The sequence below is a fragment of the Strix aluco genome, chromosome 1 (assembly GCF_031877795.1).
Source record: "Strix aluco isolate bStrAlu1 chromosome 1, bStrAlu1.hap1, whole genome shotgun sequence".
Classification (NCBI taxonomy): Eukaryota; Metazoa; Chordata; class Aves; order Strigiformes; family Strigidae; genus Strix; species Strix aluco.
This window is the reverse complement of record NC_133931.1, coordinates 17667209-17685944: the sequence shown is the minus strand read 5'-3', so window position 1 is coordinate 17685944 and position 18736 is coordinate 17667209. Positions and strand designations below refer to the sequence as shown.

The 18736-nt window shown below is 34.9% G+C and overlaps 1 protein-coding gene across 2 annotated transcripts in view; it reads right to left on the bottom strand.

The window, feature by feature from the left end:
* Positions 1 to 18736, bottom strand: part of CSMD3 (CUB and Sushi multiple domains 3) — a 756099-nt gene that overhangs the window by 288380 nt on the left and 448983 nt on the right. For both annotated transcript variants that reach the window (XM_074808674.1, XM_074808748.1), the window contains 3 exons: positions 16288 to 16475; positions 13657 to 13845; positions 3354 to 3470 (listed from right to left, as the gene is read on the bottom strand). In XM_074808674.1, the coding sequence (XP_074664775.1) occupies positions 3354 to 3470; positions 13657 to 13845; positions 16288 to 16475 (494 nt within the window). The remainder of the gene's footprint in view (positions 1 to 3353; positions 3471 to 13656; positions 13846 to 16287; positions 16476 to 18736) is intronic.

Below are 18736 nucleotides of genomic sequence, written 5' to 3'. Positions count from 1 at the left end.
ATGTCTCCATCCCTTGCCTCCACTGAGATGGCAGGGTGAGGGTCGTCGCTGGCACACCCGCCCACAAACTCTGGTAATCTACCCTGGGGCTTATATCTGGGAGTTCCAGTTTTGTCCCCTTCCTCCTTTGAATCTAGTTTAAAGCGCTCTCAATGAGCCCAGCTAACTTCTGCCCCAAGATCCTTTTCCCTCTCTGGGACAGATGCATCCCATCTGATGCCAAAAGGTCTGGCATCCTGTATGCTAACCTGTGATTGAAAAATCCAAAGCCCTGCCAGTAACAGCAGTCTCGGAGCCACAAGTTCATCTGTTGACTTCTCCTGTAATCTTCCTCGTCCATCCCTGCAACTGAGGGGATGGAAGAGAACACTATTTGTGCCCTCGACCCCTTAACCAGTTTCCCCAAGGTCCTGAAATCTCTCTTCATTGATTTAGGACTTCTCCTGGTAATATCGTCACTACCTACCTGAAAAACCAAGAGAGGGTAGTAGTCCTTAGGTCTCACTAGAGTGGGGAGTTTTACCGTGAAGGCCTTTACCCGGGCCCCAGGAAGACAGCAGACTTCCCTATGAAGCGGGTCTGGTCTGCGCATTGGGCCTTTGACACCCCTCAGAATGGAGTCACCCACTACAATGACCCTACTGGGGTTCTTTTTAAAATTGGTTTTAATACGTGGTCTACAGCAACCCAGCCTTGGTGGACCTTCATCTTCCTCCTTGCTTGACTCATTTTCTTCATCCTTCTCTGTTTTATTCACAAGTTCCAGGGCCCCATATCTGTTGTGAAGGGGCACCATGGAAGGTGAGGGAGGTCGGGAGGGGATTTTCCTGCCCCCCCTGAGCAGGGACCTGTTTCCAGTCTCCCCCATCTCTTTAGTCCTATCCTTCTGCCTGGTAGCAAAAGGGTGAGGGATCACCTGCCTCTTTTGGAGCCTCCATTTGCTCCTTTTACTTCAGAGGTGTTAAGCTGCTACTCCAGCGATCAATTTCCCTTTCACACTCCCTAATACTTCTTAATCTTTCAACCTCTTCTTTGAGCTCCGCCACCAGGCTGAGCAGGTCATCCAGCTGATCACAGCGCACACAGTTGTTGTCACTGCTGCCCTCCGGCAGGACTGACAGGCTCAGGCACTCCTTGCAGCCTGGGACCTGGACCGCTGCATGTTTGCGTGGCAGCTCCATCTGGGTCACCACGTTCTTTCTGGTGGTGGTTTTGACCCAAGTGGAGACCATAGTTCAGTCTACTCATGGAGAACGATGACAACTAGTTCAGATGAGCTCTAGACCCAGGAGGGGGACTGTGCCCTGTCCACTTGAACTGACGTGCCACAGTCTTCTGAAACACCACGCCCTGTTTGCCCGTCCTGGTCACCAGGCTCCTGGTCGCTCACACTCCCTGGGGGATCCTCTTGTACATGAGGGGCATTGGGCATCATCACTCCAGTCTCTGCCCGCTCTGAGTCTCCGCTGTCCTCATTGCCAGCTTACTCTTCCCACTCAGGGGGGAGGCGGCTTGAGGCACTCCCACTTCCCTGGGCTTCTGCCTTCTTGGCTTGCAGTTTTGCCACAGGTTTTCTGATGCTTTCAGAAGGGTCCCCCACCGCTATCCTCTGCTTTGGAGCCCCTCTCCTCAGCAACTGAGCTAAAAAGGCGGAGGCAATGAGTTTTAAACTGCCGTCGTCACTCTAGTCTCCGCCCACTCTGAATCAAATATAGCATCCAATGTAGGCTCAGTAATTTCAGAATGTTTTTTCACTGTGGACACTTACAAGCAAATTATACTTACACAAAGGCATCATTTGGTAGTAAAAAGAGACTGCAGAATAGCTGGAGCAATAATTTTGAGAGATACACTTTGCCATTTTAACACTTTAAGGAATTTTAAATGGGACATCTAGACAGAGTGATTTAACATCTAGATGAGGAACTATCACACTATTTGTACAAAACAGAACAAGGGGATCACAGATCAGCACAGTTTTCTGAGGGAAGTCTTATTTTTATGTTATCAGTAACTCTTAGAGAAATACATCATCGGTATACTTTGTCACATTTTTCATGCCCTCACAGAGAAAATTGATTAAATTCAAATTTGAACTTGCCTTCCTTCTACCTTTCATTCCTTTTCTGTATTCTTTCCAGTGTAACAGATGCAATTCTCCTTTTTGTGTTCTTATCACCTCACCCTATTTATATTCAGTTTCTCTTATGACACCTATCTATTTCCATCCTTCCCTTAACATTAAATTCTTATGCTTGTCTAGGTCTTTCCAATCATGGTACAAGAGTACTATGCAGTCACTCCTATATTTAAAATAAAATACCAACAAAAATCTAAAAGTTTGACCCATCTTTTCTCATCTAGTCCCAAAACCTTTCATTTGAAAGCAGCTAGGACACAGTATTTCAAGAAAATTTTGCTACCTGGAAATCCCAACTTCCGTTTGTGTCCTAAGCATTTTCTGACCTCTCCTACATGTCTTATATTTCTTTGAAATAACTCTTACTAAGATCCTTTCTCAGAGAAAAGTTAAAACCAGTATTACATCTTTATCCTGAAATTTGCCTTCAACAAATAACCAACCTTTTCTTAAAAGTCACCCATCCCTCAGTTTCTGTAATCAGTTATTATATAATTATTTCTTACGTTTCCAATTGCTGTAATGGGGTTCCATTATTTATTTTTTTCCTCTCTACATTTATTTCTAAACTATATTATTTATTCAATCCATAAATGCATATTAAACTGCTATTTATATGCTGCCACCCTGAAAATGTGTCTTGGCAAGCTGAAAAGTTTATCTTCTTCAAAGTAATAGGACTTTTCTTTCTGACATTTTCTTGTCAATAGGTAGTCATAATGTAAAATTTAGCATCATGAGCAATCTTTTAAACAATGCCCCTCTCATTAACTTCATTCCTTTTTCATGCCATAACGTGAATAACATCTTCGCTTAAGTCTTCACTTCAGATTCTTCTGTGGATACCAAGTCTACATATCAATGACTACTTCCAGCTAAATCTCTCTCTAAAACAAGACATTTCCTTATCATCACAGAAAAAGCATTCATCCTCTTTCACCTGTACAAATTAATGCGCACACATCCAACTATCTATTACCTGGACTATAAACCTGTAGGGACTTTCTGTTCTGTGGAAAGCATTAGGGCTTAGTCCACTTCTGGAATTCTAGGAATTACTTCAATAAAAATAAACAAATCCAAAAATCAGCAATGCATTTCATAGTTCATTGCTGCTAACCTCCATCTGTAGCACAGAATACTATATGTGTAGCACAGAATACTGGATTTACATATTAAAAGAAAGGTGTAAAAGAGAAAAGGTTTTATTTACCTTTTCCATGGGTAACATCCACAGTCCATGTACAATTCAGAGAATTTGGATACAGATCAGGATAACCAGGGGATAAAATTGTTCCACTAGGTCCTCTAACATCTCCACCACATAAAGCTAGAAATAACAAAGAAAATAATAATAAAATAAATAATATAAAAATTATACATAAAATATAAGAAAACACTTTTTTAAAAACTTCTGGCTTTAAAATGATTTAAAAATAGTCGGTCAAATGTTTTAGCAATTCCACATATAACTACAGCCCATTTTTATACAATATGAAAAGAAATATAATCAGTGAATAATTAACGTGCTTTAATAGGCACTAAGATAATGAAAAGTGAGTTTCCTTAGCTCTTTTTTCACATTTTCTTGAGACTCTGTGAAATTCACAAGTACAGCAAGAAGATGAATGCAGAAGAAGATACAGAGCCAAACAATATCAATGTAGACAAAAGCTAAGGCTGGACAGTTAAAATGGTGTAGACTGGATCTCACTATTGAAGAATTACTGACTGAAAATAATATTGCAGGGATCATGACATGCTTTCTTGTATCTAATTATTGAATATGAATCTATACCTATAATGCAAATGACAATTACAAGTGTCAATATAAGAATAAGGCTTTCTACAGTATCAGTAGTGATTTTGTAAAAGTAATCAGCAATTGAGAAATACAAAAATTAAATTACAGATTGAATTAATAGAAAATACAAAAATTAAATCATTACAACACTGGCATAAATATCTTCACAATGTACTATTACATTTTAATAGTGAATTTTCCATTCCAGAGCTTTTGAAATACTAAATTAATTGAGTAATTTTTAGTAATGAAGAGGCTCTTATACCTTAGAATTATCTTTTATCAATAACAGAGATTAAAACTCAGTACCAAGCAAAGTTATTACATCGTAGTTCTCTGAATATAGATTATCTCAGGGCATACATTATAAAATAAATGTGTATTTCTACCATTCTTTTTTTTGCTTCAAGATTAAAACCATCTATTCCTTTTATTTTTCTTAGCCTAATTATATGCATTACCAAAATTATTTTGTAGAAATATACCAGAATACAAAAAAAAATGGTAAACTATATCACTGCCACCAGATTTAAGTCAAATAACATAGACTGTTTTAGGAAAGTTGATTACAGTTCTTCATATGAGCAGCTCTTCCGAAGTAATTAACACAAACTCTCCCTTTTTCAGCCTTAAGTAGTCAAGCTTTCAACCAGTGTCTTTTCAGAATTTTTATTAGTTTCAACCATAGTTTCTCTGAGCCCGCACCTTAACCCAAACCAGTATTCAGCACTCCTATTTTTAACAATAAGGTTTTCTCTTTAGCAGATGATAAAGATGTTGAAAGGCAGTTTGGTAGATAGGTAAATGGCATTTACTTGTCTGCAATTCCAGTCGATACAACTATCAATCCTTCTTCCCCTTACATAAACTGTTGCTCACCTATTGCTCGTGTCTGTGCTTCCCAGCCTGTGGCCACATCAGAAAGGGTGAGGGAAGGAGCCTGTGACAGGCTAGAGGAGCAGTACCTCCTTCTGATGGAGGCTGCCCCACCTGCACTAGTTGGTGTAACATGCTCCTACTCCTCCTGTAACATCATCAGCAGCTGCCAACATAGCACTCAACAGTATGGATTGCAAAGGTGGGAGAAGTTTGGCCTTTCAGTATATGAACAGTGCTCAAACATCTTCATACTTTTCAGGCACGAGAAAGGTGTTGTGAGCAATTTGTTACATCATGCCAATTATTCTACTGTATCTTGACATTTATTCTACTTATAATTTCTGCTACATATTAATGGGGTAAATCCTGAAAGTTATACCTATATCTGATTTTGCTATTAATGCTATTAATTTGAGAATGAATATGTTGACCAGTCATGATTTTCTGCTTGAAGAAGTACATTTAAAACTGATTTGAGGACACATCATACAGTGAATTGAGAGAATATCCAGAATGTATATTCTGTCTCACCCTGTACCCTAAGCAGACATCTATCTCAAGGAAATACATGCATTTTTCAGATGTTTCAGTAGCACTGTGGAATGTTTTCATAAAGGTCAATAATTTTTCATAATGAGGTTACTGCATTGCGTGCCATCACTATCTTTAGGGCACTGAATAGAAAGAAGTATACATCTAATTAGTTTTCTTCTAAAGCAGAAATGGAACTTCATCCTATCATCCTAGGGTGAAGATCACCCTATTTTGCCTAGCTAAATGTGTTTGATTGTTCTAACTAATCACATTTCTGTTTTAAACATGTATATTTGTCTGGGTAGCCTCAAGATTTCTTTGTGTGTGCTATTACTCTTACAACTTTCTAGCCTTTTTGGCCTAGTTGTAAGCTGGAAATTTGCAGATCCAGTACTATAGGCTGAAATAGGACATTCTAGGACCACAACTGCCCAATCTCCTAATTGTTGCCACAGGAGAATAACCTGCCAGCAAACTATTTTTCCTCCTCACTTCTCTGATGAAGGCAACCACTGTCCACTTATCACCTGATCTTGTTATATTTAGATATTAGTAAAACAGATTCAGGGCCATGACAGCATGTTATTGGAGCTTCTGATGGTAACTAGCTACTTTGTCCATACCTTAGGTCAGCCCTATTAAATAAGACAATGCAATCAGTTTTTATAAACACAGGAAACAGCCCAAACAAATAATGTATTTTACAGTGGGTGTTTGGAAAACCTTTCAGGAATGCAAATGGTGACAAAACATCTATGGCATGCCATCAGGCACTCAGTGTAACTCTATGAATGCTAGCAGATGGCAAAAAAAGGCATCAAGGGACAAGCATTTTACAAAACAAAGCCAAGTTGACAGAACTGAAATATAAAATATGCACTGGTCCTGATAAGATGGCAAGTAGCCCAAGCATATAATATCACTACTAGTATCTGACATCTTTTCAGAGTGCAAAGGAAAACAGAAATACATGAAAAGTAAACCAGCAAAAGATAAACTCCACACATTTTTCCAGATTCTACAAGGAACCTTTCACTTTATCTGATTATACAGAGCTGGAGGCTAGGAGAGACTAAAAGTAGAATGATTATATAAGCAAATAACTGAAGCACTATTTGGGTGTTACAATGTGGAAAATGGAAAATTCTGTTGTTAACCCACTGATTAATAATTTCTTTGCTATGCAAGCAGAGGAGCTGTATCAAGACATGCTTAATTTTTTCCCCTTCATTACGATCTTTTCAGAATAGTGATAAACAAAATAACAAAAAATAAAGAGAACAACAACAAAAAAAAAGAGAACAAAATATAGAAGTGACTGTATGAAATACAGATAGGTACCTGATAGTATAGTATGAGCTACCTCTACAGCACTGTGGTGATCAGAAATGATGCGACAATTTATGAAGCAAGTTTTGGATAACTGTGAATGAAGATTAAAATTTAATAGTGGAGTGCAGTGGCTAAGCCAGTTGTTTAGGTAGAAATAAAATCTTACAGTGTTGGGTTGATTACTTATAGTTTCTTTCGTTGTAAATGATCATATCTGCATTTGTTTTGCTCAGTAACATGATCAGACATAAGGAAGAGTGACAGCAAGAAAACCTAGTTTAGAAAATGGCCCTATGTAGTTTGAAAATAATTTCTGGCCCAAACAATTTTAGAACCTTTATTCAGGCTACTTGTAAGTGTCTCGGCAGGAGACATGCAGGCCATGCTTCATCCCTGAAATACATTAATAGTAGTAATGAAAGAACTTGATTTGTGTCATTCATATAAATATCAAGTTCCATTTCAGGCCGTATTTCATGCTACTATAAAACTGTTATAGAAAATCAATCTTCCAATACTAGAAATAGTCTCATAATTTCTAGCTAAATTTATACATTTTTACCCATTTGTTCTTCTGCTAAACTGTCATCATGTTCTTTCCCCTCTTGGGGACTTGCTTTGGAAGATGGCAAAACACATTAGTATCTCTGACTTTTGATCAAATAATGAGACAGGTTTTCTTAATCTACTTCTCTAAAATACATTTTCCACCTCTATGTCCACTGCATTAACAATTGCAAGAACTTATCTGTCTTTCTTGTCACAGCAGCTGTGCTACACAGACGTACTGCTAGGACACTTCACATTAGATTGTGACATTTTTGTTCATTGATGTTTTTTTCAATTTTTTTCACATGCCCTTGGTTCTGTTTTTAATGTATTTATATCTTACTGCAGAAGTCATTCCGTATAATCTCTTCCTGCAGAGGTCAGCCTGTATAGCTAGATTAATACTTGTTCACAGAAAAAGCTCTTACCTCTTAAATTTTGCTTTTTGTACCATAAAATAAAACTCAAAACCCACTAATTATGTTCTCTGTCATCCAAGGTCTTTGAATAAGATTTACTACCTATTTAAAATTTATTTTGTTTTAACACAAGTCAGTCTCAGAGTTATGAAAGGTATGGCAATAATATGACGTTATCAAGAAAACTGAATGTGAGAAGACGTGTGTCACCATTTCCAAGAAGGACAGAAAACTATCAAGAGAATGTATTTGTAACTTTAGTAAAGCAAAAGAAAATACATATATATAAAAATACATGTAGCTGTGTATTTCTACATATGGTGTTCACTAGCAATGCAGTAAAGAAAAGCCATACCATTGTCCCTTTTTAGCCTGACTAAAGATGGTGATACCTGGGAAATTAACATTTTCCACATTTTCAAATTATATCACCTACCATTTTGATATATATTCTTCAAGAGACTCGTCATAGGTCACCAACCACAACTCAGAAACTAACATACAATGATGTGTCTCAATTTTTTCAAAAAATGAGAAAATACACATAAGAAGAACAGAAGCCTTCAGAAAAAAATGACTTTTTTTCAGTAAGGTCAGCTTGCGGCACGTACAAATAATTGAAAACTATTTGTTTTCAAAGGTGATGGGAAGAGAAAGCACACATTTATAATTGATTAGTAATAATGATTAGTTTTAAAAATGGTTTCAAGCATCATCAGGAAAGACTAAGAACATGGGCTAGTTCAGAAAGAACCACAGAGTGAAGATAAACCTATTTATACATAGACGTATTTGTGTATATATAAATCTAAATACAAGTAAACATGTGCACAAACACAGAGAGGCCCCATTATATTAATTTGCTTAATTAACTCTAACTTTCAACTCAAAATCTAATTCTAAGGTGCCTCTCATTTATTGTGTAATTTGGTAATAAAAGGGAAATATAAATATAGTTTAAAATTATTGAAACAGTGAATTTAAATTTGAATCTTATATACTGTGCTTCATAGACCAAAAAACTTCAGCATCTGTCTTCCCTAATTATAGAAGATGTAATGTGTCTTAAGGTAGGATGCAGTCAAGTAGTAACAAGTAAATAACAATATGGACATCAAATTATTATAATCAACTTTCAGAAAGAAATCTTGGACCTGAGTTATATTACACAAGAGACTAACTTAATAGAAACTAGTGTAGCCTAGATTGCTCACAACATAAACTTGTGTTTTTACCTTGTTATTTAAATCTAAACCAGACCAAGACATGCTATCCATTTCTAATTCTGGCATCTACCACTCAGAATATTTGTAGCAGGTTTTTTAACAGTCTTAACAGAAATGACATAACTCCTCTGCCATACTTCCTGGATATGTTCCTCATGGTACTGCACAAGTCATGTTTGTTAATTCATTTGGACATTAAATGTTTTCCATCTTGCTTGAACATTTTTCTTGCTGTTTATTATTTTTTTTAAGTAAATGAAGATCAAGTGGAATGACAACATTTATTTTTAATTCAAATACTGAATAATAATTATTATGTATTAGCATCCAATTTAATGTTACAATGAAGGGAGGAAAAAGCACTTTACACTCTTAATTAGGTACCTGAAGTGCTAAGGCTTGGACAACAGGCCCAAGCCAGAGTTGACCTATAGATGAATCCTGTATATTTTATAACTGATAATCATTGTGCTAGTAGGTATTGTACTAAGTTATAACAACCCACTTATGCTGATGTAAAAAGTGCTAAAGCATTGAAATACTGCAGCCTGAACAACAGGCCCCAAGCTGGAGCTGCTAACTTAGCATGTAGTCATTAGTGAAATATGTAAACTCGCTAGTGAAAGACAAAATATAATCAGTAGAGGGGAGAGAATGTATTCAACTTTCCTTTCGCAGCCTTGTTCAAGGCTGAGAACCCAAGTATTTGGCCTTGTTAGAAACTCCCTTGGTTCCCCCACTGAGCCCTGACCAGGCTTCAGGTGGAATCCAACAGGAGAATGAAACCAGACACTTTCCACTCAAAACAAAGGTGCCAGCTATTCTGGCTTGTCGATCTCTGGTATATAAGGCTGGGCCCGTTTGCAGCGACTTTGGATGCCTCACCTATGGGTGGACGCACCGCGTAGGATTTCCCACTTGCTGGGACAGGCTCTCCAAATCCTCGCTGTAACCAGGGCTCCCCAGTGAGTGCGGATCTGGATGATGATGATAACATATGCAAGTGGTGATGTATTTCTCTTAATCACTATTCTCTCTCTCTCGTGTAGTAATGATTTGATGCATTACTCTGTTGCTTTAAGTGCACTATTCTGCTTCTTCTTACTGCATGTTCTCTGTATTACGCTGTTACATTACTTGGTTATCACCAGTAAAGTACACCTACTCTTTTCACTCTGGTGTCCGAGTTTAATTGGTATCCTTAATCAGCAAAACAGTACCTAACTTTTACATTACTTTTCCTGTCATTTTAATGGGATATTTTGGGTATAATAGGTTTCCTCGCATATATTCAAAGCTTAAAAGCAAAATTTATTATAATGTTCATATGGAAAAGATATGGTAAGACAAAATTTTGTTTTATTTGTTAAGCACTGGGAGGAGAGTACAGTCAAGAAATTCGGGGCTGTCCAGATAGATAGGTATGCAGTGAATCATATGCAGATATTAGATGGGAATGGTGTAAATGTAATGCAAGTAATATTTTCTAAAAAAAGTTCAAAAACATCTGTTTTATCTCTCTTAAATATGACTATTTTCTGAAGGCCTGTACATATTCTCATTTAAAAAGAATGGTTGTTATTTATTTGTATGTTTATTTTCCTAGGTAATGTGTCCTATGTTTATGGTATACAGACCAAACCACATCTTCAGATGAACTATTTCAAAATAAATAAATGTACACAATAATACCAAACATTTTTCTCTGGTCTGTGTGGATAAAAAAGCTGTTTACCCATGAACCAAGGAAGGATAAAAAAATGGCAAAAGTCTAGGCCTTGATCAGTGCCACCCCTTTGAAAAAAAATAAAAAAGTATTTTGCCAAGACAGCTATCCAGAAATTGGTCATGCTTAACAACACTAAAATATTTTTAACAGTATCTACAGGGTCTACACACTAATTAATTTCTTGAAAAGGGACTGGTGGTTTGATAAAGATCATAGGTTTTACTTTTCATTCTTTAAAGAAACCTTAATTTTACGGCTGTATAACTTATTTTAACATAATGGAGTTGCTCTCTTGAAAACTGTATAAATTCAAGTAGCTTTCATCACAGTGGATATAACTGCAAGATGAGAAGTTCTCAGTAGATGTTAAGAATATCTATTGTGTGGCCAAACAATGACACAGGTTTCTCAGAGAAGAAATGGAATCTCCCTCCGTGGAGATAAAACTCAATTGTGTAGGATCCTGAGCAACCCACTCTAACATCCAGATTGGACCCGCTTTTGGGGATATGGGTTTGGACATTCTGCAGTTCCTTTCAGCTATAACTGTTCTATGATTCTGAAAATATTTTCCTTAAATATTTTTCTTTAAAGAGCAGAAATAGATCCTCAAAGGTCAGAGACCTCTAATTTTTTTTTTTTTTTCAGAAATGCTTTGCTATACTTCTGTATATATAAAACTGTGCATATGTATGTATAAACACACACAGAATACATATGTGCACCGAGGAATAGTGCGCATGCTTTATCTATATAGATACACATATAAATCAAAAAGGAGATTACCTATGAAATCCTTCATGCATATCAATTATTCAGATATCAATGAATTATACAGCCTGTCATAATCACCCCCTCAGGCCAATCTTTAAGGAAGGGAACAGTTTTGCTTGTTCATTTTTAAACCATCATTCTCAGTATTGTCTAAATGTTCCTGTAGATGATGAAGTGTGACTTCCCTGATAAGCTTTTTATGATGATTATCTGTGTAACAGCCAAACATTTTATAAAAAATTGTTTATAAACCTTCAAATAATAGACTTTCAGTCAACACTATTTTTTATTTTGAGGAAGAACTGGTTCTGAAAAGTATGATTTTTTTCTCATCCTTCAAAACACACACACTCATGAGTTGTCATGATCTGTCTGCATGATTATCATGGTCTGTCTGCATATCACTACATGATGTAATTGTCAAAAAGAGATGCAATTATCAAAAAGAACAATCAAGAAAGAACTCTGCTCCTCAGAAAGTGTCAGAGCAATATATTGAATGAGGAGGAGCAGTGACCAAGGTGTTTATTAGTGGCATGAATTATACAAACCCATACTCGCAGTTTATACAAAGAACAGCCCATTTACCAAATGTCCTTTTTTCCCTGGGGGTGCAAGGACTCTGAATACTATTTAAAAACATTCCACCAGAGAAGAAATTCAGCAATGAAATTAAAATTAGTTCAACCATGAATTGATTAAATTTACTAGAATAAATGTACTCAATCCTGCCTTTAGAGCATACTTATTCAATGGACAATTGCCATTTAGCAATGTGCTCTGGAGAAAAAAAAATCTCATTTACTTAATGAATTGCATGCTAGCTCAGCATTTTGAGGAAGAAATTTATCACAATATGTAAGTTTATTTCACAGCAGAGCACAGGATTCATAGGGAGTGTGTTAATACTGTTTGTTTTAGATGGTTACCATGTAGTGCCTACCACCATAAGAAAACACAAGTTATGTTTATAGCCTATTCAGAAAAACTGATTGTGGGCTGTGGGAACCCTGCAATTCTTCATTACAAGAACCTGACTGAGAAGCAGAATCCTTTAGGAAATGGTCTTGCTGAACTAGAGTGTCACTTTCATGAAAGTGATTATTCACGCCCCTTTCTCCCACCACAAATTTTGAGTATCATTATAAACTGACATGTTCAACCTATTGAAATATAAAAACCAAAGCATTTGCTAACTAAATAAGTTGAAGGCCAAGAAAACCCCTATCATTTTTAAAAGAAAATTAATAATTTTCCAGATGGCAAATCACACATGCTTCAGTGAGCTTTTACGTTAGTCTTCATTCAAATTAAGCTTTTTCTTTCTAACCAAGTGTCTTGAGAAACTAAGAAGTATTTTAGAAAAATATACTATCATGTGTATTATGTGAATATGCTCATGGAAGTTCAGTAGATTTTTTTTCTCAAATACTACTCTAGAATTAAGTGGGTATATTATTCCTGATAAAATTTTTATCATCAGAAAAGTGTGTACCATGCTCAAAGGAAAAAAATATTTTGAGAGGAAAGCATCTCAAATATACAACTTAATAAACACTACAATACACTTTCTTAATATCAAATATAATTTATATCACCCTAACTGGGAAAAGGGATTAAAATGAACAACTCAGGTAAAAAGAGATGACTAAACTATTAGATAATTTCAAGCACACTTTTTTAATGATAAGTGGAGACTCCAAAATGTACAACATGTTACTAGATACCATTTTTGTCTGGTTTAACAATCACATGCTTAATTTGGCCCTGATCAATTCCTACAGTGATTGAAGAGTGTCAGTTCCTGTTAACAATTTAGGAACACAGTGATCAACATGAAACAGGAGAAAATGCAGTTTTTGAGTAATGTATAAATAAACCACATCACATGTTTCGTATGTCAGCACACCTCTGTCTATAGATGGATACCCAAACACAAATATTTGTATCTTGTAGAAAGTGCTTTACAATCAGATATACATTAACATTGCATGCCTTGAGCTTATTTGCAATCAGTTAACTCATGGTAACATGTATTCAGAGAGACATATTTTCAATAATCTGCTGATTTAAAGAATTGTATATTATTCTCTACTTTATGACTAAATATCTCATCACACAGAGTTATATAACATTTATTTCCTTTAATTTATTTTTTCTTTCTAAAAATAGAGGTTTTATGAACTCCAAGATTTAACTCATTTTGACTAATAAGTTTGGAAAAATGTGTATATTTTAAGGTACTCTTTATTTTATCCATTTATACTTACCATCACAAGTTGGGAGTGGGTGACTCCACCAGTGATTTTTTTCACATAACAAAGGCTCCTCATGACTCAGTCTATAACCTGGATCACAACTAAATGAGACAGTGGAACCTATAGAGAAGTCATGTCCATAACGACGTCCATGCACTGGTATACCAGGATCCAAGCAAGAGTAAGTATTAACAGTTACACCTAAATTTAAAAAAAAAAAAAAAAAAAGAGTTAAATAAACAACTTATAGATTTTTTATTATTATTATTAGAGTAATTCACTGTGCTGTGAGTGGGGGTGAAGGCTTCATTATCACATATTTTCACTGAATTATCCTTGCACTCTGTTTCTCTAGGTTACCTTTATAAGGTATTATCGACAGCGAATTGCATCCTGCCACTGTTGCAGTGCTGCAGAAAAACTTCACATAATTTACAGGATAATTAGTTTGATCCTATCTCAGTAACATTAAATCATTTTGTCCCTGATGCTGATGTGGAAAATCTTTGATGATCACACAAAATTTTGATTTCCAGCCTTTATTTTTTCCTGATCAAACTTTGTTATCCTAGCTAAAATGCTTTTTGTTTCTTATGATATTTATCCTTGAAATATTTACATAGAGCAATTATTTACATAAATAATTTTCATACCTAATGTTGCTATGGGAGATATTGAGAAGATAAATAGCAGAAAAAAGAGTAAAGAGAAGTTGACTTGATAAAGAGAATTTTAATGTATTAAAAAATTAAACCTTTTAGATTATTTCCCAGTGAGAAGTTTAACTTCATTATAAAAGAATCAAGGAAAAGCAAAGAAAGAAAGAAAAAACTAGGAACATTAGTGAAGTTAGCAATTTAGAAGTACTCAGTGTAAGATTTTTTTATGGGTGTTATTCCTTTTATTCCTACACAAAAGCCATAAAATATCCTTCCTTACAAAGAAATTCAGTGTGAAAAGAAAGAATTAGCATAGGAAAAAAGAACATATAAAAGACTTCAGCTTTCAATAGGATATTTGAAGAGAGAAATGCTGAATAGAGGACCATTAATCATTATTATTATCCAGAAAAGGGAAATCAGAACTGGGTTGTACTGGATAATATAAAACGATGAACCAGTAACAATTAAATAAAAATGAAATTAATACTAGATGTCTGTATATAAACAGAGGATGTTGAGCATAAAAACAGCTAGTGAAAATTGTTTATTTTGTGCAAAATGGTAAAGACGTATATTTTCAATGTTCTCAGGTAGTAGAAATTTAACTTTCATTCTTCTCTAGTGTAAAGAGAACTGTGGAGTGGGGACCAATTTTAGAAAAAAGGGAATTTATAATGAAATTTTAAATTCATTTATAATGAAATTTCAAGTTTCCTTTCAAACTTTATTTAATTGAAACATTTTGATATATTTTTAAAAAGTGCAGCTTTCCCCTTTTTGCTGTTCACATTCCCACAGTGTAATTTCTACCATTCAACATTACTCATTTAGCCAATCATTTTAACAATTTAGTGGTCTCTGCTGGCAATATTAATCTGTTTTTCCTGATGTGTGAGGATAGCCATCCTTCAGACTCCAGAATGGATGAGAACTTAACAATATCGTCACTTCTTCACAATGTAGAAGATGATACAAATGGAAGTACGTGGGTGAAGACTAGGACAGTAAAGAATTTTGGAATAATAATAGATTTTTGTGATAAACACCCAGAACTTGACATTCACTGGAGTTCAAATCAGACCAAATTTTATTTGGAAAAATGACCTCCACATATATTGTGTTTAATATTCTTATTGTTAGTGATCAGGAATAGTGAAAATGGCCAAAAATAATGTAAAAAATTAAGAATGTCTGAAAACTGTTTGGTGGAAGTTCCCACAAGTAGGAGTATGAAACAGAAATGGTTAGATAGTAATGTCTAATTTACTAAGCAAATTAGACAGTGATTACAGAAAAATATTATTTCACATGAAATTATGACTTGTTACAAGAAAAGGTATATTTAGAAACACAAAAAGTAAATTACATGATAATATATCCACTTATATGAATTTTAAGAATTCATAAAATATGAAATCTTACAGAAACTTTCTGCAGTGTAGCTTATAAGACTATAATAAGGGAAAACAAATACTTCTGTATGTCAGAATGAATCACAAATGCAGGTTTTTAGATCCCTAAAAATCCATAATCAAGCAATTCCATACCTTGATTTTCAGCTCATTAGTGTAAAGTACATTTCCTATTACCTTCAGTTACATCTGCAGGTACATCATTAAGTACAGTAATTCAGGTATTTGCTTAGATTTGTATAATCTTCCTGATCTCATGTAGTTTTACAGACACAAAAATGCATTGTATAAAAGATAAGAATAATAAGACATAAAAGCAACATGCAGAATAAAGGCATTAGTTCCCCAATCCCATCTTTTGATTCTTAAAGCATGGAGCAGTATAGCAGTGACATTAAATTGTAAATGAAATTACTGGTCACCTCTTTTGAAGTTTAACATCACTAAACCTTTCTCAATTTGAGAAATAACAGGAATTTACCAAAGACAAGACCTGTGCACTTTTATATTTTTATGACTAGGATAAGTATTGATGGGGGAATCAAATAATATAATTCAGAATTACTTACTTTCATAGTGAATCTTGAATCCATTGTTAGAACGACTGTTGTCAGTTGTAAAGAGAAGATAAATGAAATTGCTACTGCTAAACAGGAATTGTGGGACCTGTGTACCATTGTAAGATCCCAGAAGTGGAGATAATAAATTTGGTCCATCATGGACTTCCAAAACATCATAATTGAGTTCTGTCTGAAATCTGGAATTGAGGAAACACACAGAGGCACAAATATAAGAAAAAGTTAAATTAAAAAAAAAAAAAAAACAATAACGTACGAAGTGAGCCATATTTTAAAATTATGCTCCCTTCCTGATCCTATTCTTTTAAGTATTTCTTCATATATCTATATAACAATATCAATGTAATAGTATTAATTATCCTATATAATGAATACAATAATAAAATTTCAGGTTAGTGCTTTAGTAAGCTGAGAAATAAGTTTAAACTCCTTGAGCTGGTTTGTATTGCAGGAAACAAAAGATAGAAACACATAGTTTCTTAGCAAAGATTAATAATATTTGCATAAACTGTTTTATAGAACAAAATTATTCTTCTTTTTGGAAACATTAAATAAATTATATAAAGGATATGTTGATGCCTTCTTTTGTTACATCCATCCATTTGGCACAAATATCATCAAGGTACTTTATATTATCAAAGACTCATACTCTGAGCATCTACCCTTAAAATTGTCTATAAGCAAGGATAGAATTAATTAAGCCTGCTCTGAGACTCCAGTGCCTTTGTGCCAGTCGAAGCTCAGTTCAAAGTAGTGGCAGAAGTTATGGAAAAAAAAAAAAATTCTTTTTAGAAAGCGCTACACAGCAAAATGCCTGTTTAGAGACAGCATGTGTGCTGTCTCTGTTAAAGAAAAGCTGAGTGTGACAGTGCTGCTAGATTGTCATGTTTTAGATGGTATCAGCAATTCCAAACACCTGTTTGGTATTTTGACAGTGGTTTCTCTCTTGCTTGCTATGACAGACCTTACATCAATCATACTGCTTCAATGGACTCTCTGATGGATTAGTGAAAACCCCTTTCAGAATCAAAAAGAAACAATTAACAGCAGGATCCTACAAGAACCCTTCAGATATTTCTAATTCTCTTTCTTATTCTCTCTTACAGATATGTAATGCAGCTTTGTGAAATCCATTCAAGGAAATACATGACTAAATCAAATGCACTGAGGAACTCTATATTTCAGTATTTATGTCCCATGAGTCTGGGCATAAAGATCCATAAAGGTGAAAGACAAGAAGTCAAATTAAATCTCAAAAACATGTGTTTTCTTTTATCCATGTCCTGCTCCTATAAAATAACATGGAAAAAAAAGCTTATAAATAAAGTAATAGGGAGTTACGGAAATGAAGCAGGACAAGCCTAGAAGCAGAACTGAAAATTTCTTGTTTTTCTAGTTCCCAAATGAACACACAATATGTTGCTAAAAAGCTACCAGACAATAACTTGCCCTTTCCGGTACTTGATTTTTCCACTAATCCATACAAAATAGAAGTAATCTTAGAAACAGATCCCTTAGTCTTGCTTTGCTTTTTTAGTTCCTTTATCAAAAACATACTTGAGACAGAAAGTGTAAAAAAGCATTGACCTCATAAATGCAAACTAACTATCAGGCCAGTCAAGACATGATGAAATTGAGTCTCCAATGACATAACAGAAATCTTCTCATAAATACTTGTTGTTCAGATACTATATAGAACACCACAAACAGCAGAAAAATAAGGAGATGAAAAAAAATGAGTAAGCACCCAAGACATAAAAAGTGAGGACACTGTTTTAGAGAGAGGAGCTGAAATAAATTTGAAGGGGGGATTATGTACAATACCTTTGCTTGGTCCTTTGGCTTCAAAAGTGATAAATTTAGATTTAATTTATAAGGGTGATACTTAAATATTTTTTTCCTTGCGTACCTTTCCTATTGATGCTCAGTTTATCTGCTTTATTTACATATCACCTGGTTATTCCCTGGTGTGGGAAAACAGTAGAGATTTATAGGAAAATGAATAAAAAATAATTTGTGCTCATGTAAATCCACTTCAATGTTCTTTCCTACTGAACTAGTCACTATTCTTCTATTAACCTGGATGGCTTCATTGGTATGTGAGGTCTGTTCTTATGGAGGACTCACAAAAATTTCTTCAAGCATATAGGAGAGAAACTTTAACACAGGACATGACACACACTTTTTAATCTCATTTGAGCAGATAAAGCTGCTATAATATTTACAACATGCATCTCTGTAAGAGACACCCTATCAACTCAGTGCAGTCTCAGGATATGGGTAGAATATCCTGCTGCACAGTGTATACTCATTAGTCAAATGTGACTACTAATCCAATCAGTAGTTTGCTGATTAACGTCCTTAGCATTTAAATAGTCATAATTAGGTTTCATGATAAACACTTAATTACAATGAAGAATGGCTCTCACATTTCTCACTT